Consider the following 22,558-nt stretch of genomic DNA (forward strand, 5'->3'; position numbering starts at 1 on the left):
AGTTTGATTCGAACTCAGTATTCCGAGGTATGTGGTTTTCAATTTTTGTAGTAATTTCATTTGATGGTAAACCAAGTTTTTAGTTAAGAAATTTTGTATAATTGTTTTTAACTGTAAATCTTATTCACATGAACATGAATGATATAACTGTCTTCCTATGAAACGAAAAAGTAACTGTATTCCTTGTGTATGTTGAATGATAAACTAGACCTTGGAAAACCAGATGTTACATCGTTACCTTAGGATGGACTACACTTATATCTCTCAACTTCAACTTAGGGTGGTTTAGCTTATTTCTACCTCGCCAAGTGTCCTATCATGAAATCTACACTTATCTCTCCAAACTTCAATCTATCAATGGGATGATGGAGTGGTGGATGATGAATGCAAGAAGAATATAAGGGAAACGAAACCAAGCGAGAACAAGGAATAGAATCCGCCTTTAAACCAATCTTCATCTCTAAAATGAATAAAGTTTTACCTTAATTTTGCCTTCACCAATAACCGGGCCCTCTTCAAATTCGGATCAGATCTCTTAAAATTCAAGCCTCCTTGCAAATAATGATGCCCTAGCAAAAATCAGAATTTTGACTTCCTTGAAATTGCGCACATTTGCCAAAAATCAAACCTTTGATCATATATCTCCTTTACCACAAAATCGCCCAAATCTGGAAATTGAAATCGCAGCCTTTGGAAAGAAAATCAGACCCCAAGAAAAATTGCTTAAGCAAGAAAATTTCAGATCTGCTCCAAAATCTGACCTAGAGCATAAATTCGCCCAAGATAGAAGAGGAAAAATGCTGCCAAGCAAGGAAAATTTGCTCAAAGAAAATCGCCCAAGTTTGCAAGCTTCCCTTCTAGAGAAAAATAGCTCAACACACGAGGAGGAGGAAGATGGAATGAGGAGATGAGAGAGGGGGGAGCCCCTCTTATATCAAAATTTTCTTGCCCCTCCAAGCTGGCCGACTTGCCCTGGAAGAGAGCAAAATTAAATTAGCCCTTTATTAATGGCCCAAATTTAAATGCCATGCTAAAATTACTTATCTCAAAGTGAAATTAGCCCATTTAATTGCCGGTTGTGATTAAAAATTGCAAAAATAAAACAAGGACAGCCTAGGAGATGCCAAATTTTTTATTTAACAATGTTTTGGCAGTTAAAATATCATTAAAATCGAATTTAGCAAGCTAAAATCGATTTGCAATTTTAATTTATCAAATTCTTTTAAACATTTTAAAATCTCCTAAGCAATATCCCAACCAATTTAATGAGATTTTGCAATTTAATCCACTTTCAATTTTGCAACGCAATTTTAATTTTTAACCAAAATAAATCATTTCTTTGGCATTCAAAATTGATTTTCCAATTTCAATTTTGCTATAAATTTTTTTCTTTTTCACCGAAAAATTCAAGATTTTTCCAAAACAATTAAATCTAAAAAAATTTCATTTTGAAAATGTTCAAGTCTATACAATTATATCAAATTTCCAAAATCTGTCTGAGTCCAAAATTTTGCAAATTTATCTTGCCAAATACTGTTTTAACTATTGAAAAAAAAATGTTGTTTTTGAAATTTGTTTGGCCTAAGGATAAAATTACATGCTCTGGAAAATCAAGTTCCGCATCGAGTGAAAAATAAATCCAACCACATCCCTCTTAGCCCGAAGGCATCCAAGGTGTAAAATTTTCAAATTGAATTTTTTTGGAAAACTGCAAAAAAAAATCGCTAAGGTGACCAAAAAAGTTCCAAAAATCCGTGAAAATTGCCAAGGCTTGCCCGAAAAAGGGGGTCCCCAAAAATTTTGGGGCGATGGTGTGAAAACCGATGGTGTGAAAACCTCACAAGAAGCTTCAAGGGCAAGACCAATGAACCCACTACCAAAATAATCTTTGTATTATTCCTTGCAGAATAATAGAAGTGAGATGTACTTCCTTCCTCTTCTTCTGTCTTGTCAACTGGACCTCTGCTCCTTCTGATCTTGTAACTAGATCACATAATGCACATCCAAAAATCCCTTGGATCGCTTACTCACATTCAGTAAGCACTCTTGTCCTTTTAGCACTTCAGACTTCATACAATGATCACCACAGTCATACTCCCATCACGAACAAGGAAAACATCTTTCCTGTATACCATATCTTCATAATAATTCCTTTAGTCAGCCTTGAGGCTTTCCCAATTAATTATAATAAGATAATTAATTAATTACAATTACAATAGCACTGTTGGTTCACAGTCTATACAAAACTTCACACGTGCGATAGTAGGGCTTGCGCACTTGCTGACTTCACCAACAGACTGTTCGCTGTCACTGCCTTACTATGCAATTTCTCATTACTTCTCAGATGTAAGATAGTGAACAAACATCAAGAACTGCATTTCCAATACTTTGTCTCTGAACTGCTCTTTGTAAATTAAGTACTTCTGTACGTCTTTGACTTAGACTTTGCACACTTGTCCAAGTCGTCAGGACACAGTGCCGAACATGTCCATAATTGCACATCACCAGAGAATCAAACCATTGTCTGTACCATTAAGATCTCTGTCTGCTACTCAACTAGTCTTTACATTAACCATTCTATGTTGACATCAATGACAAACACACTCATGAATACAAAATGTCAATACTCTTCAATGCTTAGGATACTCCCCCAAACTCGTATCATCAGCATTTATGGTAACAAAATCTTTATCCCAAGATAGGGGAGGGATCAACGACCTCAAGTGCCTTGTGGGCAAAGTCCTAAGAAAGGCTTAAGGGCTTGGATTTGTAAACTTTGAGGGAACTTGTTGCAAGTTGGTATCTAGGCAGCTTGGATAACACTGAATCCTTCCGTCATTGAGCTGGAATAGTACTAAAGTAAGCATGAATGATAATAATTTGAATAGATAACTTAAGTCTAATGGAATGAATGACTGTTCCTATCAAGGGACATTACAAGACAAACCCTAATTGGGAAATGTAGGATAAATTAAGAAAGGTCCTAAGGGGGGACACTACATGCATGCTTCTGCCACACAAGAGAGAAGAAGGTTTTTTGTTATGATTGAGGTTGAATGACCATCATATATGTCCAAATGAGGTCCATGCCACACTTGTGAATAGATTATTCTTTGTCTTTGTCCCTATTCACAAAATACAATACAAATAAGTAAGGCCTACTCTGATTGATTACAGGTGGCTAGTTGTGTGTCTTCCTAGTGACAATGTGTTGTGGATGGTTGTGTTTATTCCTATTTACAACTTTTAAAGTTGAACAATTAGGTGTGTCCCTGTTTATGTGAAAATAATAGTGAGATCACTCTTGCTAGAACAGTTGTATGTGTCCCTGTTCATAACTTTGATGGAGGATAGTTGATGGTATACTATCCTCGGTTGAGAGATCAGCAAGGCCATTCCATCATAGGTAAATAGTTGAGTTCATCCTTGTTCAACAATTTGTTTTACATAGGTTCCAAGAATTTTTGGAGCTTCTGAAAGATCCATAATGAGCCCTGACTTTGATGTTTACCCAACTCCATTTAGTGTCTCATTCTTAATTCAGAATACCTAGAAAATTGCATTTAAAGGATAATTGAAAGGGAATGCAAGATATTTTAGAAAGCTCTTTCAAAATCTAGAAGTCAAATCTGAAAAAATGGATAAAACTATTAAACTCATGTTTTCAATCATGAAGAATAATGCTAAAATTGTTGAAACTAGTTATCATTAGACAATGGGAATTCTTAATTCTAATTTTTTGTCAACTTCTTTTGAAATCAATCTATAATAACGGTTTTGTATCTGCAGGGAGGATGAAACTGATTTTGAGACAAGCATTTTATCCAAGGACACTTCTGCTAAAGATCCTGTCAAGGATGCACACAATCAAGAGTCTATAGAGTTGACCTTGGCTGCTGCACATTCTAGACCTACAGTTGTTTTGGAGACTCCAAGGAAGGAAGTTTATCTAGAGAAGAAACCAGGCCAGAAAAGAGTATCTGGGCAATACTTTCTGGAGTTGGGTCAGCCTGATTTCTTTCTCTCCACTTGTACTGTTTGTGGACTTAAATATTCCCGGGGAGATGAAGAGGATGAAAAGGTTCACAAGTCCTTTCATAGAAAACATCTTCAGGGAGTTCAGTTAAAGGTAAGCAGTGTTTTTGCTAGTCTGTTTCTTTTGGAATTCTATGGAAAGATATATAGAGCTTTAAACCTTTACTGTTGTAACTGTATCCTTTTTGAAATGAATTTCTGAACCATCTGTGTTATCCGTGATTCTCAAATTTTGTTTCTTTTTAAATACATTGACCTTTGTGTGAGAAGTGATGCCTTTTGTCTCCATCTTCTGTCTCCCATTTTCCAGAATTTAATGGTTGTATACTTGGAAATTAGTACAAGAAAACAGATGGGTAAGTTTGACGCAGAAATGCTTAATGAGTCTGATGTCACCTTATTGTGCGACTTTCAAATCTAGCATGTAGATGATCCCCTAATTGCTTATATAACATAAAGGAAATCGAGCAATACAAAGTGTCTGATGTTAAAACTACTTAAGTGTATATTCATTTCTATACATGTCTAATGGACCGTGGTGAAACAAGCAATTTAGACATTATCTCTAGGTGAAATGCTCTACTAGTTCTCCAATTGAACTGAACTATGCAATTAAGAAAAGAATGATCCGCTTCATTTTGCAATTTGTGCATATGGACTATTTATATTTAATTACAATGCTTAGGCATAGGCTCAAGTTTGATATGGCAAATTTAGCTATCATATTTATCGTTTTGAAATTTCTCCTTTAGTTGGTTATATGTTCTAACCTTCTTTATATTATGTCTCTTTCATTTGTTAAGTAGATTTAAGTAGGTCAGGAAGACTATATGAGCTTATTGTTGTAATCAAATTTCAAAAATACAAATTTCTTGTAAGTGTGCTTTTGCACCAAACACGGTAGGCAGAAAGTATCTGAGCTTGGTGCTCACAAAGTGGATTACATAATGATTGGTTCAGCTGCCCAAGATGACTGTAAGAGTCTACTCAATTTCAATGATCAGAATTTTTTTTTTTAATACTTTACCCTTTCCATCAATGAAATATTCTTTGTACTTGTTTTGCTAGGTCTTCTTTCCAATATGCTAATCAAGGATCTGCATCATTTCATCTTGCTGCATGTTTAATATCTACCTTTTTCACTGTATGTTGTTCTATGGTTGTATTTCTTCTTCGATTGTATCATTTTGCATAGGAAAAGAATAAATATTAGACACATAAAAGATTACAGATATACCCAATTCTTTTGGCAAACCAATTTCACATGCATTGTCAGAAAACTGGCAGGAAACTTTGTATAAGCCATTCTTCTTGGGTTTCAGCTTAGAATGCATTCCCTTAAGGCACCATTCTATCCTCAACTGCACTATCACTAATTTCCCTTGTACGTAATTCTTCTCTCTCTACACACATTTGTGTGTGCCTTATATTTAGCATTGTTCACTTCCATTTGCTTCTTGACTTTTGCATGCACCTTCTATATGTGTTTTGCAAAGTTGTTAGCATTTGCGCTTTGGTGCCTTCCACCTTCCCTATTCAAAAAGTTTGTAACACCCATCAATGATCTCCCATACTGATATTGAAATAGTGTCTTCCTAGATGATCTATTCACTTTGTTGGTGTATGCGAATTCTTCTTCTGCCAACAATGAGTCCCATAACATCTCAGTAAGTTACAAGGCTTTGATTGGAAACTCTACTTACCCATATTTTTGTAGGCAAATATAATGTCCCTGATTCAACAGGTTTCTAAAGTATGGTTTTGTTAGCACGTCATCGCGACCCTCGTGAGCCGACGTTTGGATTTGAGGGTTGTTGAAATATTGCTATTTTTGGACTTACTATTTTTAGTAAGTCACTCATGATCAATTACTATTTTGGGGGAGTAGTTCAGGCGGGTTGATAATCTGGCTTTGTTATTTGATCTCTCAATGAAATTTTGATAAAGTCATATTTATTGGGAGAAATGTTGGGTTTAATGACTATTTAATGTACACTTAATTATTATTGTGTTTTATAATATAAAGTGTTAAGACTTTATATTATAAAGTGTTAAGACTTTATACTATAAAAGTTTCATTTAAGTGAAAGGTGTGTGCGTGAAGCTAAATGACTCAAATTTGTATTATAAATATGGCTTTTTGCAGAAAGGGAGATCATCTTGAATATTATATTTTCTTTGCTTAAATTGTCTGGCTAAGGGTTTGAAGAAATTTTGAGATTTTCATTGGCAATTGTGCTGAAGTAAACAATTGTCAAATTCGCCAACTGTAATCACTGTGGCTACGGAGATTGATGTACTGAAGGAAGTTGACTGAATTCTTGTTATAGACTTAGCAATTTAATTAAGATTCGATTAGGGGCATATATGTGACTATCATTTCAATATTGGAGCTGTGCGTGGGATTGATATCAGTTTGGGCGCCATATCTGCAAGTTGGCGGATTGCTAAACAAGAAATTGGGGTTGGACAAGTATCTACCGCAAACTTGGCACTTTGGATTTGACCTGCGGCCAACTTGTGTAGTCTGCGATCTCCATTAAGGCTAGATGTTATTAATATTCTGCTTGTGACCTGCATTAGGAGCAATACCAATCGTAGCAGACTAATGCGTTTGGGTCTTGGCTTGCGTCGAAGATTGGAATGGGGAGTGCTATGTTAAGGAGCCGCCTCTAGTTTATATTCTGGGTTCTCCTTTCAGCTGGCAAGCGCAAAGGATTATGCTATGGAAGAAATCAGATAGACATAGAAACATTGTTCATTGGCACCGAGAATTCTATTAGAGCATACATAGAGTTTTTATAATGGTATCAGAGCAATTTCCTGCCAGCCTATAGGAATTGGACTCATTTTGATTAGAGATTGATTTTTATTTGATTTCGCATTTTGAGGCATGGATGGTGAAAGAAGATTTGTGCCCGGTATGCACTATACTCGACGGGGACATAATTCGCCTCCCAAAGGAGAGCTGGAAATTCAGTTTGGTTTGGTGGGTAGTCCGGGTGGCATTGGTCTATGGGCCATAGATGCTGAGGTTGATAGAGATACTTTGCAGGCTTTTACGAATATTGCAACCGGGCAACAACAGATGATAGGTGTTCTACAACAGTTGTCTGACACTTTGCAGTAGTTAGCTTTGCCTTGGGACTGGGGTAGAGAGAGAGTTCGAGATATTTCAGTTGGTTGCGATAGGTCACGTGTGGATGCGGGGCCTAGGGCTGATGATAGGCACATGATCGAGGATCGTGTCAGGATGGATGATAGGGTGGACAAGACAACCTATATTGGTGCTTAGGACAGGTCACAAAGACACTTTTCTGAGACGAGAGTTAGATGTAGTTAGCACCACCTCTGATGTCGCCCCCTTTGTTGACGATGTTCTGACTCATTTTCATGAGTGGGATGCTCTTCCTTAGGCATTGAAGGATAATTTGAGTTTTGACAGATATCTAACATAGAAACGTGAGCATTCTAGGGGAAGGCCTTCTACTGACAGACAATGACCTAGGTACACTGAGCTATAACATGTGGTTGGTAAGATGACATTAGCTCATTTCGATGGGAGCAGTACGGTGACTGCTAGCGCTTGGGTCCACAAGCTCGACACTTACCTCACTTTGTGTCCTATTATTGAGGAGGATGCCATCAGATTTGTTGTCTTACACCTCGACGGAGTTGCGCATGATTGGTGGTACCATGGTTTGGTATCTCTCCATCATGATCAAATCACATCATATTAGGAGTTTGTTGACAGGTTGATTGAGCATTTTGACAAGGACCCTGAGGTTTATTTTAGGAAGTTAGCTCAGTTGTGACAGACAACTAGTTTGGAGGCATTTATCAGTGAGTTCCAAAGGTTGTCGGTGATGGTATATGACATCAGAGAGGAGGAGGGTTATGCTTTTTATTGAGGGTCTTGCTAAGCTACTCAGAGGTTGGGTTAAAGCATTAGGGCCTACGGGTACAGGTAGCTGATGGTTACACCTTGAAGTGTAACAAGATGATTCCAAATCTTCATGTGAGACTTAATACATATGCTTTCACCGTAGATTTTTACGTGGTTGGTATGGGGGGAACAGATATAGTTCTTGGTATGGCTTGGTTACACACACTTAAGGATATCTATTTGGGCATAGAGAGGATGGAGATGAGATTCATCAAAGACAGGTAGCCTCAGGTTCTTAAAGTAATCCGTAATAATGAACTTAAGAAGATTTCCCTTCGGTGCATGCAACATTTGGTACGTTATAAGGATGTTATTGATTGGGTAGTGGAGTGCAGGGTTATGCCTACTTAGAAGAGTGTTGAGGAGACAGATTATCATCCAAATATCCAACAGTTAAGAGTTAAACACTCTAAAGTGTTTAATGATTTATCCCTTGGTAGGCCATCGAATTGTGGGATTGAGCATATCATAGAGTTGGAGGAGGGCACTAAGCCCATTGCGGTTACACCTTATCACCATCCGAAATGACGCGAAGATGAGATTGAGAAGACCATCCAGGAGCTTCTCAATATGGGTCATATCAAGCCGAGTAAGTCCCCTTTTGCTTCTTCAATTGTTTTGGTGAAGAAGAAGGATGACACTCTTCGAATGTGCATTGATTACCGGATGTTGAATAAGAAGACTATTAAGAACTGGTATCCCATTCCACGAATTGATGAGCTCATCGATGAGTTGCACGGGGCAAAGTATATCTCAAAGATTGACTTAAGATTTGGATATCATCAAATTCGGGTTAGAGAATAGGATATAGAGAAGACAACATTTTGGTGTCACTATGGACATTTTGAGTTTTTGGTCATGCCCTTTGGTCTAACTAAAACTCCTGCCACTTTTTAGTCTACTATGTATAGGGTGTTCCACAGTTAGCTCCGTAGATTTGTGCTAGTTTTTTTTGATGATATTTTGATTTAAAACAAGATGTGGGATAATCATGTTGTTCATTTGGATACAGTCTTGGGTATATTAGATCAGGCTTCTTTGTATGCCAAGGAGTCCAAGTGTGCTCTGGGTATGACAGAGTTACTTTATCTGGGGCATATTATTGGTGTTGATGGAGTTCGCATGGATCTAGATAAGATCCGTGCTATTGTGGAGTGGCCTACACTTGAGACCCTAACACAATTAAGAAGGTTTATTGGTCTTTGTGGCATGTACTGTAGGTTTGTGGCAGGATTTTCACGACATGCCTCTCCCCTCATAGATTTGACCCGTAAGGGTGCTTTACAATGGTCGGCCTAGGCACATGAGTGTTTTGAGAAGTTTAAGACTATCATGAGTTCATGTCTTGTGTTGGCTTTACTTGATTTTTTTAGGCCCTTTGATTTGCATTGTGATGCTTCCAGAGAGGGTATTAGTGCAATTTTATCCCAGAATCGACATCCCATAGTTTTTGAGAGCAGGAAACTGCGGGGTCCTGAGAGATCTTTCAGTGTTTATGATAAGGAGATGTTGGCCATCATGCATGCTTTGGCCAAGTTAAGGCAGTATTTAGTGGGCAACAAGTTTTGTATTAAGATTGATCATAATAGCTTGAGACATTTCCTAGGGTGGAGGGATTTAAATGAGAGGCAACAGAAGTGGATCGGCAAACTACAGTCTTACGATTTTGATATCTCTTATATCAAGGGGACTCAAAATGTTGTTGTTGATGTTCTTTCGAGGAGACCTCATCTCTGTATAGTTTCTGATATTTCAGAGGATTTGAGACATTTAATTATAGCTGAATATGCCAGGGATCAGTGGGCTTTAGGTATTGTGGATGGTAGCATTTAGATATTCGCTTTCAGGAGAATTAATTATCTACAAGGGAAGGATATATTTGATTCTAGAGTCAGATGTGTGTAGGATTATCCTGCGAACATTCCATGATTCACTTATGGCCGGTCACTTGAGGTTTTTCAAGACTTATAAACAGGTCCGAAAAAGATTCACATGGAAGGGGTTAAAGTGTGATGTTTATCGCTATGTTCGAGAGTATTTGGTTTGTCAGCAGAATAAACATGAACACGCATATCCTGCTAGTTTATTACCAGGCACTTCCTATTCCTGAGAGGAAGTGGGAGGGGATTTCCATGGATTTCATTGTGGGCTTGCCTAAAGCTCAAGGACAAGATTGTATATATATAGTGGTAGACAGACTCATGAAATATGCTCATTTCTTTCGTATTACCACTGCCTATTTAGCTATGCATTTAGTTGAGTTATTTTTCAAAGAAATTTCCAGGTTGCATGGTTTACCCAAAACCATTGTGAGTGACTGTGACGACAGATTTATGAGTCATTTTTGGCAGGAGATTTTTAGATCGTGTGGGATTGAGTTGACCCCTAGCACTAGCTACCACTAACAGACTGATGGTCAGACGAAAATGGTGAACAAATGGGTTGAGGGATATTTGCAGAATTATGTTTCTTCTTAGCGGAAGGCTTGGGTGAAGTGGATTCACTTATGTGAGTATTGATAAAATTCCACTCATCACATGACTACGTAGATGTCGCCCTTCAGGGCTTTATACGGGTATGATCCACCTAGTTTTATGAATTTGTTTTGTGGTGATAGTAGAGTGCCAAGTGCGGGAGATTTGTTGCAGGATAGCCAGGACGTAGTAAGGTCATTGAGAGATAACATACAAAGAGCATAGAATCAACAAAAGCAGTTGAGTGGCTTATGAGTTGTATCTGCCTGATGATAGCAAGGTTCATAATGTATTTCATGTTTCACACCTCAAAGGGGCTTTGGGTCGTCATGTGGTACCATCTCCTGTATTACCTCCATTGGATGATGAAGGGAGATTGGAGTTGATTTTGGGGGCGATCCTTAATACTAGAGAGGGGCAGTTGCACAGAGGACCATCCGTAAGTTTTTCGTTAAGTGGCAAAATCTACCAGATGAGGATGCTACCTAGGAGCTTGAGGATATTCTACAGCACCTCGGATTGCGATTGCTTGGGGATAAGCAATCTTGGGGAGGGAGGATTTTAATGTCCCTGATTTAGTAGGTTTTTGAAGTATGGTTTTGTCAGCTCATCATTGCAACCCTTGTGAGCTGACATTTGGATCTGGGGGTCTTTGTTGAGATATTGCTATTTTTGGACTTACTATTTTTAGTAAGTCACTCATGGTCAGTTACTATTTTTGGTGAGCAGTTCAGGCAAGGTGATACTCTGACTTTGTTATTTGATCTCTCAATGAAATTTCGATAGTCATATTTATTGGGAGGAATGTTGGTTTTAATGACTATTTAATGCACACTTAATTATCATTGTGTTTTATAATATAAGTGTTAAGACTTTATATTATAAAAGTTGCTTTTAAGTGAAAGGTGTGTGCGTGCAACTAAATGACTCAAATTTGTATTATAAATATGGCTTTTTGGAGAAAGGGAGATCATTTTGAATATTATATTTTCTTTGCTCAAATTATTTGGCTGAGGGTTTGAAGAAAGTCTACGATTTTCATTGGCAATTGTGCTGAAGTAAACAATTTTCAAATTCTCCAACTATAATCACTATGGCTACGGAGATTGATATATTGAAGGAAGTTGACTGAATTCTTGTTATAGACTTAGCAATTGAATTAAGATTCGATTGGGGGCATATATGTGACTGCCATTTCAATACTAGAGCTGCATGTGGGATTGATATCAATTTGGGCACCATATCTACAAGTTGGTGGATTGCTGAATAGGAAATTGGGGTTGGGAAAGTATTTACCGCACACCTGGCACTCTGGATTTGACTTGCGGCCAACTTGTGTGGTTTGCGATCTCCATTAAGGCTGGATGCTACTAATATTCTGCTTGCGACCTGCATTAGGAGCAATACCAATCGTAGCAAACTGATGCATTTGAGTCTTGGCTTGCATTGAAGATGAGAATTGACGCAGGGTAGGTTGGGAGTAACTAAGGCCAATTGGCACACTCAGCTATCCAAACCACCATGCGAGAGTTAACACAACGGAAGTAAACACAAAAGAGAACAACACCATAGAGAGAGAACAATATTCTTTATTGATTCATAAAAATATCATCATACATGCCCAGTTGCAAGGCCTTTTGGGTTACAGCCAGATACAAATACATTCAAATCCAAGATCCAGCTTCAAGTACGGATTTCCATCAATTATCTACCCTCAATTGTCATTAAGACTCTACCCAAGACCCCTACTTATACTAATCTAAGCCACAAGTCGGCCCATAATGCTAAAAACCAAAATTAAATACTTGAAGAGCCATAAGTCGGCTTGCAACAACAATTAAATGTCTATAAATCAATGTTCGAGCAAAATCGCGATATCTCCTAGCTCCGATTGAATTAGAACTGGTGCTTCGAACCATAGGTATTACTTTAGGTCCTCTACAACCCCTTAAATGCATAAAGGCTGATTCCCCAAGGAAAAGTGTGCATCCATCCCGAAAGTCACACAAAAAATTGTTGCGCAAAACTGCCAGAAATCGATACGCTGGGAGAATTGCCATATCTCCCAACTTATGAGGACTTAGAACTTGCGCCTTGGACCATAGATAGTACTCTAGGCCTCTTCAATCCTTGAATTGCGCAGCCTCTCATTCATTATGCAAATTAGTTACACGGTCTGCAACAGGCACCCAAAAAAAACACAGTTTCAGCAAAACACAGTTTCAATAGCAAGGTAAAAACTGAAAATATGCAGGATAGCAGTGCAACCCAGGATGCTTCTGCATCAAGAATGGGGAGTGTTGTGTTAAGGAGCTGCCTCTAGTTTATATTCAGGGTTCTCCTTTCAGTGGGCAAGTGCAAAGGATTATGTTCTGGAAGAAATTAGAGAAACATAGAAACATTGTTCATTGGCACCGATAATTCTATCAGAGCATACATAGAGTTTTTACAGAAACACATTGAATTATAGTTCAATGGTGTACTTATATTCTTCCATATCATTTTCTAGGAATGATGAGGAGCTTCATGTCTCTATCCAAGGTAATACTCTACAGCAATCAATGCATTTACACCATCTCATTAAAAAACAAATTTGTCACCTTTTACGCATCACTTGGTTACTTAAGTAGAACAAAACACACCATCTTTGAAAACTTGTTGATGAACACAAAAATTGAGCTGTTACCACTTTGCATTAATAGTAATCCAAGGACAAAGTCCATGGGCAAGTCCTCACATGGTCTTATTAGTGTAGGAAAGGTTTTACAATCTTTTGTTTTGCATCACTCCTACAGAAACTCAACATCTCCAACATTTCTCCCCAAACTTAAAAATATCTTTGTACAAATGAGGTTAGTGGTGCCTCTCCTCCAACATGCCCCGTGTCTTATCAACTCTGTTGTGGCTTCCTAGTTGGCTGGTATGCAACTTTCTGATGAGCTTTCCTCCATTGAACTTTGTGAGATACATAACTCTTGTCATAATAACAAGTGCCCCACTTATGTGTAGTTCATGGCATTAGACACACTTCAGGCACTTGTGAAATTTAGATTTTCTGCACACAAATCCTTTAAGCATTCCATGCTCACTATTGTAACTATTGCCATTGACAAAAACATTTGCATTCTCCTTAAGATATATGTAACCTAATTTGCCTTACCAGCTCTCTATTTCAAAACAAAGGAAGAACTGTGTAATTATTCTACCCACTTCATATGTCTTTGGTTCATCTTTACTTGGTTTTTTTGTGTCTCATAGCCTAATGGTTGGTGCAAGGAACAAATTCCATGGCAATAGATAATGCCATCACTAATGCTTGAATGAGGGCATAAAACTCCTAGTCATACACTAAGAAGTAGTAAATGACTAAAACAAGGATTATGTGAGCCTCAGTTCGTTATCACACATCCAATACATTTAATGGGTTAGGTATGTTTGATGCTTTGCTGACTAGCACTACATGATCATGTAGAATCTTGAGACACACCTCTCTAAACTAGGAGGTATGTGATGTCCCTGTCAAAATAAAATTCATTTAACTAAACAATAAATAAATAAAATAATAATGAAATATTAATAATGTTAAATTTACTATATTCATTGCATAATATATTAACATGAAATATGAGAAAAAAAATAAAATTATAATGTTTAGAATCTAGACTAATAATCAAAATATATAAAATAAATATATTATAAGTAGTAATATTGACATTAATATATTTGATATCATCTATATTACTAATATAATATATGTTATCATTATAGAATTATTAATATAATTATATTGTCAAATATAATATATTTTATTATAAAATAATTATTATTTATGTAAAGGCATGACTCTTACAACGAAAGAAGTATGTATATATATTGAATAAAGAAACTTTGAGAAGCATCTATCAGTTAAGTAGAAACTAAGTCACAAGGTTCGGGTTTGAGTTGAGTTCAACAACTATGAAGTTCGAGGAGTAAAAAAAACGAAAAAAATTGACATTAAATTCGCCTTATGTAATTTAAAAAAAAAGAGAGTATATGTTATTTATTATTATATGTTTGAGTTTCATTATAAAAAAAAAAATTCTAATACTTTAATAGCGATAAGGAAATAAATTATTAATATTTTAATTATAAAATTAATTGAATAATAGTAAACGTAAATTAATAAGATCCAATGACATAAATGAGAATGTTTTAATTTTATTAAAATTTAATATTGTAAATATATATAACAAATTATACTAACATAAATCAAAATAAATTATATTCAAACTAAAACATAAAATGCTCAACTTTAAAAACACAATAAAAATCTTGTTTATAACTTGGTGGCATCAACGGGACAAGATCTGAGCATCAACAAGGAGTTGCACACTAACGAACATGCCTCTTATCAAAACACATAAATGACGGAGGGAGTCGGGAGTGCAAACATAGAAATAATAACGGGAGTTGCAAAAGTCATAGAAACGACGGGCAGGAGTCAGGATTGTAGAGACAACAGAAGTCCACAATTTCAGAAGTCCAAGAACATTGATGAGTTGTAGATGGATTTGGAGGGAATATTTACGAATTTTAAATTTTTCTTTTATGGGTTTGCTGAATTTCGAACCTAAATCTGAAAACTTGGCGAACCCTGTGACTTAGAGTAGAAATATAAGTTTTTGGTCAGTAAAAGCCTAGAAGGAAAATCCTATAATAAAGAATTTAATGTCTTAGCAAGGGACATTACAATTAGTATCAGAGCTTAAATCTTGTCACCATGTGGAATGTTCAAAAGGCAAATGACACAGAGCATTGAAAATGGAGAAAAAGAAAAAGTAAACAAATCATTTCCTAGATTTAGGTTGAGATCATCCTGAGGTCATCAAAAGGAAGATGTTGAGACTCAAAATAAGTCTCAGCAATATTTATTATTATTATTATAAGAACTAGGATGAACACAAGGAATGAACAGAAACAAAAATGTATTGACCAACATATTCAGTAATATAATAGCTTAGGGAGAATTCAAACTATATATATACCGGTGCAAGCTATTGAATCATCGATTTGCTAGAGACAAACATTGGATGTAAATCAATAGAGGCGCAATTAGAAAACTCTTCTCAGCCATATTGAATATTTGGCGAATACATCAATCATCCCAAAACTGATTAATTAGTAGTATATGGTAATATTGTATGTTGGGAAATCTGTAACCTACAGGAAGGATTGAATATGTCGATGCTTCACCTCTGTGAGCATCATTTAGATCCAATGAGTGCAAATTGTTCCATTTATTCTCATGAGAGATGGATTCATGTTGAATCACTACTCATAAAATATGGGTCAATGAGTTTAACTCAAAAATCACAAAATTAAATCCTGATAGCAATATCACAAGTTGACTTGCTGCGGAAATTATCTCCTACTTATCAATTGATGAGCTTAAGGGGCTTTCTAATGAATGGTTCATAAGGGACGGCACTTGGTGAAGGTTTTGCAATTAGGATTGCAAGCAGAGTGGGTTTAACCATGGAGGGAACTCCGTAGTTAAGCGCGCTCAAGCTGGAGTAGTACTGGGATGGGTGACCTCCCAGGAAGTTCCGGTGCTTCACCTCTGTGAGCATCACCTTGATCCAATGAGTACTAAGTGTTCCATTTATTCTCATGAGAGATGGATTCAGGTTGAATCACTACTCATGAAATATGGGTCAATGAGTTTGACTCAAAAACTACATAGTTAAATCTTAATAGCAATATCACAATTTGTCTTGTTGTGGAAATTATCTCCTACTTATCAATTGATGAGCTTAAGGGGCTTTCTAATGAATGGTTCATAAGGCACAACACTTGGTGAAGGTTTTGCAAATGAGGTTGCAAGCAGAGTGGGTTTAACCATGGAGGGAACTCCGTAGTTAAGCACGCTCAAGCTGGTGTAGTACTGGGATTGGTGACCTCCCGAGAAGTCTTGGTGCTCCACCTCTTTGAGCATCACCTAGATCCAATGAGTACTAAGTGTTCCATTTATTCTCATGAGGGATGGATTCAATTGAATCACTACTCATGAAATATGGGTCAATGAGTTTGGCTCAAAAACTGCATAGTTAAATCTTGATAGCAATATCACAATTTGAATTGCTGTGAAAATTATCTCCTACTTATCAATTGATGAGCTTAAGGGGCTTTCTAATGAATGATTCATAAGGCACAACATTTGGCGAAGGTTTTGCAAATGGGGTTGCAAGTAGAGTGGGTTTAACCATGGAGGGAACTCCGTAGTTAAGCGTGCTCAAGTTGGAGTGGTACTGGGATTGGTGACCTTTCGGGAAGTCTCGGTGCTTCACCTCTGTGAGCATCACCTAGATCCAATGAGTGCTAAGTGTTCCATTTATTCTCATGAGAGATGGATTCATGTTGAATCACTACTCATGAAATATGGGTCAATGAGTTCGACTCAAAAACTACATAGTTAAATCTTGATAGCAATATCACAATTTGACTTGCTATGGAAATTATGTCCTACTTATCACTAGAAATTTGAAGTTGACTATAATTAGAGATATTGCTTGAAGGATCTGCTTGAGGAAATCATATTTATTTTACACATTAATCAATCAGAAAAAGATTCATCTGCAGTACTATCCAAACGGGAATACTCCGATATTTGGTCGGTCCAAAGAAAACTTCACTATGGTCTTCTGTGTTCGGAATTGCCATGCAATTCTCAGATTTTATAGGAATGTCAGTTATGATTGGAAGAAACACGGTTGTGGAAGGTTGGGAAGATAATCAAGTAATCATAAAATACAACATAGCTCCTCTATTGCCAAACTAAGATTCGTAACTAAGACAGAAAATAGGAGTTGTCATCCAGAGTCATTCAACCAGATCATTACACTTCTCTCAGCCATGGGAATACTCAGAACTCAAACATCAAATTGAAGAAAAATAATAACAACATTTACAGTACTATCTGCTAAGACATACCCAGCCGATAATAGCGGAAACAGATTATTATATTAATACAGCACTAAGCAAGTTATCTTACCACAGATAAGAAAAAGGCAACACATTGGAGGAAAAGAGAAATTACAATAGCCAGTAATTTATCAGTTAATACATGCGGTCAACAAATTACTATAGAGAGAGAATTTTATTTCACACCTAAATGGTCACAAGAGAAGATTATTAACATAATATCAGACCCAGCGATTAGAGAAGACATTCAAGTCATATGAGAGTCAAAATAGTCGATTACCTTTCTGATGTATAGAACAAGAAGCAATAAAAGAGGAGTTGACTACTTCCAATATCGAATTATAGACAATTTCGGGTCTGCATACTGCATACAAATAAACTACTCACACAAGCAATATCATCAACTAAAGAAACACAGGCAGCACTCTGTGCAACTCTATTTCTGTATACATAAGAGTAGAGCCTGTCACTAGAAGTTCCGAAAATGAAATGGTTCCCTAATCAAGAGGGGAAATCAGAACATGCAGTAATAAGTGGTTGCCCTTATGTAACATTAAGTTATTTGATATGGAATGTATTCCAAGAAGAAAAAGAAGTAATAAATAAAAACACACCACCAACACAGAAGGAAAGATTCTGTTAAGACATGCATCTTGAGGTAAGCATGTTATTTATCAATTTATTTAAATAATATCCATACACAGTCCCATTATAAAATCTAGGCTAGAAGGGATAGATAGTTATACAATATGGGAAAAGCCTATATAAATCCAGCCAACAGATCATTCCGAGATGGGTAAGGACCAACGTCCCTGTAAGATGTTTTGAGGATTAACAAAGATGGGATCAAGTTGCCTTGAGGTTACTCCAAGATGGGATTTAGGGCGTGGATCCATAGAAACCTTCAGGGAGACCGTTGAGTTTGTTGTTAAAGCGACCTATTGTATCTCACCAATCCTTCTAGACCAAAGAGTTATAATCAGAATAACATGACCTTTTTAATTCACATATAGTTTATTACTAACCTATAAAGGTAGCCTCATGAGCATGAGAGAGAACAAAGGTGTATTCAGGCTAGTCCAACCAATCAGTTATTCTGACTTGCGTAGGATCAGCGTCCCTATAGTTGCCTTGAGGTTTGACCAAGATGGGATCAAGTTGCCTTGAGGTCATTCCAAGATGGGATTGTGGGCTTGGATCCATAAAATCTTGAGGAAGACCGTTGAGTTTGGTGCCTAAGCAATTTATTTACATCCTATGTGTTCTTCTCGACTAAAGAATGATAATAAGTGTAAAACAAAATAAGCATCCCCCCTAGCTAACTTGTGTGGAAGTATGGGGATTGACTTGGAATTAATTATCTTGACTTGCATTTTCTTTGAAACTTATATATACACATGTACTAATGATCCCTTGCAGCTGTAGGATTCTGTTGAAGAAGTAAATTTTGTAAATCATCGTCTTGACTTTAGTGAACTACAAGGCATTAATCAAGAATGCATGTGTTATGTGTCTACATCGTGTCTTCTTCGTGTTTTCATGCATTCATGTGTTTGTTTCGTGTTTTCATGTGTTTGCTTCATGTTTTCATGCATCCATACGTCTACTTTGTGTATGCTTTGTGTTTTCATGTATTATGATGTATATTAATATAATCTTGCATCCAATTACATTCTTAATATGACGGTTCTACAAAAAGTCATGTATAAATGGTTTTTGCTTGAGGACAAGCAAAATCTGAGAGGGGAGGAGTGTGATATCCTTGTCAAAACAAAATCCATATAATTAAATATTAAATAAATAAAATAATAATGAAATATTAATAATATTAAATTTACTTTATTCATTGAATAATATGTTAATATGCAATATGAGAATTAAATATTTTGTAATATTTAGATTAATAATCAAACTATATTATAAGTAGTAACATTGATTAAATATTATGTCATACTTACCGTGAAGCCAACGTGGTTGCTGATGCCATGGCCAACCTGGTTGTTACGTGTCAAAGTTTGCAAATTTGGAATGAAAACCTTCCTGATCCAGTCATTTCGAGAATCAATCATGATGTGATGGTTGGGGTTAAAGGGGTCATCATTAAAAAAAGTGATGTACGCTAAGTTGGATTCGTTTTTGATTACGAGGAGTGGTAGAGGTGGCGGTGGTACTCGCTATAACTATGCCTTTTTCTCACATGGATTCAGGGTCTTTTTGTTATTTGCTGGATTTCCCTTCATCTCTTGCTTTTGCTCTGCACACACAACGAAGAGAATGGGAGGCCAAAGAAGGCATCGAGAGCCTGCTAGATGTGATAAATGGAGGAAGAGAATGTGAATTTGGGAAGTGTTGAGCAAAGAGGGTATTCCTACCTTCCTTGAGAAGTTGCATGGGGGCAATCCCCAAATTACCCAATTGTTTTTGCAGAATTGGAATGAGGGCTGCTTGACTGTGAATTGCAGGAAGTATTCCATCACTGAGGAGTATATCTTCAAGGTCACGGGAATCCCTATTGTTGGTAAGAAGTTTTATAGAGATAGGAAGACCTCTGACTCTACAGTGGACACCTTCTTGAAGACGCCCAAGGAGAAGAAGAAACTGGTGAAGAAAAAAGGTATTACCTACTTTCAGCCCAAGTCTTTGAAGAAATTTTGGAGGATTGTTTCTTACATTATCGTTGATGACAGATTTTCTAGGGTTTATATGTATCATTTTGTTATGCTTTATCACTTTAGGCATAATGTTAAGATTTCTATTGCTTTTCATTTGTATTCTTCGAGGAATAATATCATCAATGGGGTTAGAGATCAGAGTATTACCAATCCCCCCCTTCATGATGGCCTCATGCTTCTAATTTATGAGGACATTGAAGTTAACAATGTAGGAAAATTCATTGAAATCAAGACTATAGAGGGTGATGGGGATGATTCTGATGACTATGATGATTCCTTGGAAGAGGAGGGTAGTGATGGTCTTGACTCTAATGAGGGCTCTTAACCGAGCAAGAGTAAGAAGAAAAATGCCAAGAAGAAAACCTCCAGAGATCAACTTCATAAAAGGGTGAAAAAGGACAACCCAGCTGACTTTGAAGATGATCCCAGCTCTAGTGAGGATGACACAAACATAGATATGGAGGTCTTGTACATGCCTGGGAAGACTATCACTGCTAAGAAACAAAGGAAGGATAAAAAGCCCTTGAACCCTGGAAGGGGAATGGAAGGGAGACATCCTCTAAGAATGATGAGGAGGAAGGTGAGGAGATGGAAACAGAAGGGGAGGAAGAGGCTATGAGAAAGACCCTTAAGGAAAAGAAAAAGTGACCACATCAAGAAGAGACCGCGGGATTTGAGGACAGGGAGCAGAGCCCTACCAACAATATGGACCTGGGATAACAATAGGGATTTGAGACTCCTACCAACCCTATGGAATAACAGATGAAAGACAAAAATGCGACGGTTACTGCATTTTGCTAAAGGTAGGGTGACAACTTGGAAAAACATGAACATGGACAACATCCGCCAGGGGATTGCTAGAGAAATTGTCAACCTGCAAATTCATGAAGACCTGAAAGGGAAGATGGAACTCCAGAATCTCATTGACCCTGCTATGTTGATCATGAGTGACTTCAGCAAGGAAGATGACTTCAATTTTCTTAACAATGCTAAGAATAACATGATGGACAACTTCAGGGCCATTAAATGGTTGTTCCACCAGATTGCTGAGATGAAGGAGAGAATGAGTCTTATGGAAGGAAAGAAGACCTATGTGGAAGGGGACAAAGCTGAGTCTAACTAGTATGTTGACCTTGCTGCCTTTTATAGCCTGGAAGCTAAAGTGTTGGATCTTACCAACAAAGTGGATGCAACTCAAGCTACCCTATGCAGTATAGCTAGCCAGAGCTCCCTTATCCTAAAGTCTGCAATGAAAACCTCAAGGCTCTTATCAGTAGACTGGAGGGCAAGGGAATGGAGAAGGCGATGATCATTGCAGATGATGGGGGTGTTGGAGCTGATATGAAGGCCTAGGGAGTAGGACTAGGTCCAGCAAGAAGAAGAAAGTCTCTGAGTACAATAATGAGCTCACTGAGATCAAAGAGGCTGCAGGCAAGATGAACACTCTGGAGAAGGAGGCTGCGAACCTCCTTATGAACATGGAGTCCTTGTTCTGATTGTTCTTTTTGTGTTGTTTCTGGCTGTCCCTGTGTTGGTGGCCTTTCTAGCTGGACTTTTTCGTTGCTGTCCTTTTTTAGCTCCGTTTCTTGTTAGCTTGGTCTTTTAATGTTTTATTCTCTAGTGCTCTAAAGGGCTTCAGGGGCCCTTCAAGACCTGTTTTCTTTATCAGAAAATATTGACAATAGATATTAATATATTCGATCTAATCTTTCTTTTTAGTATAATATATGTTATTAACATATAATTATATTATCAAATATAATAACTATTTATGTAAAGGCATGATTCTTAGAATAAAAGAAGTATTTATATTGAATAAAGTAACTTTGAGAAGCTGCAATCAGTTAGGTAGAAATATAAATCTCTGGTCTGTAAAAGCCTAGAAGGAAAATCCTATAACAAATAATTTAATGTCCTAGCATGGGACATTACAAGGTAAATGACTGGGCAGTCCAGTAAAATGCATGCAAAACAAGGCAGTTGAACAATCAAACATGTCAATTACATATTGTACATATGAGACCAAGCAAAGCACACATGAAGGTTTTTCAAACACCAACCAATGCATCTGCATGGAATTCCGTGAAAAAAGAACAGAAGGTGTACTAGACTTAGGACAGTGAATTGTCACCACGACAATATTATGACTGTATGAAGTTGAGTGTGCTCCCATCTACAATAGAAGACCCTTAGTGACACTGAACAATTACAATAGGACTGTGATAATACCTTGCACAATTGTTGTATGAACCTTAACAGGATGTGATAATACCTTGCACAATTGTTATATGAACCTTAACAGGATTTTTGGTACTAGATGTGGTTCAACCTAATGGAGCAAAAATTTAAGGCCTCCATTTGAGCGAAAATGTTGGAAATCAATACATTGCAATATCATTCATAAGTTACTGGATACTAAACATATCCTGGAAAGTTTCTGGATCATTGCCAAGGATGGAAGTACAGGA

The 22,558-nt window shown here is 37.0% G+C and overlaps 1 protein-coding gene across 2 annotated transcripts in view; it reads left to right on the top strand.

The window, feature by feature from the left end:
* Positions 1–22,558, top strand: part of CTF7 (protein) — a 75,066-nt gene that overhangs the window by 19,873 nt on the left and 32,635 nt on the right. For both annotated transcript variants that reach the window (XM_089809794.1, XM_089809795.1), the window contains exon 3: positions 3,790–4,129. In XM_089809794.1, coding sequence (XP_089665920.1) covers positions 3,790–4,129 — 340 coding nt within the window. The remainder of the gene's footprint in view (positions 1–3,789; positions 4,130–22,558) is intronic.

The sequence above is a fragment of the Cupressus sempervirens genome, chromosome 11, assembly GCF_028749045.1.
Source record: "Cupressus sempervirens isolate cs-2001-9-10 chromosome 11, ASM2874904v1, whole genome shotgun sequence".
In the NCBI taxonomy this organism is placed as follows: Eukaryota; Viridiplantae; Streptophyta; class Pinopsida; order Cupressales; family Cupressaceae; genus Cupressus; species Cupressus sempervirens.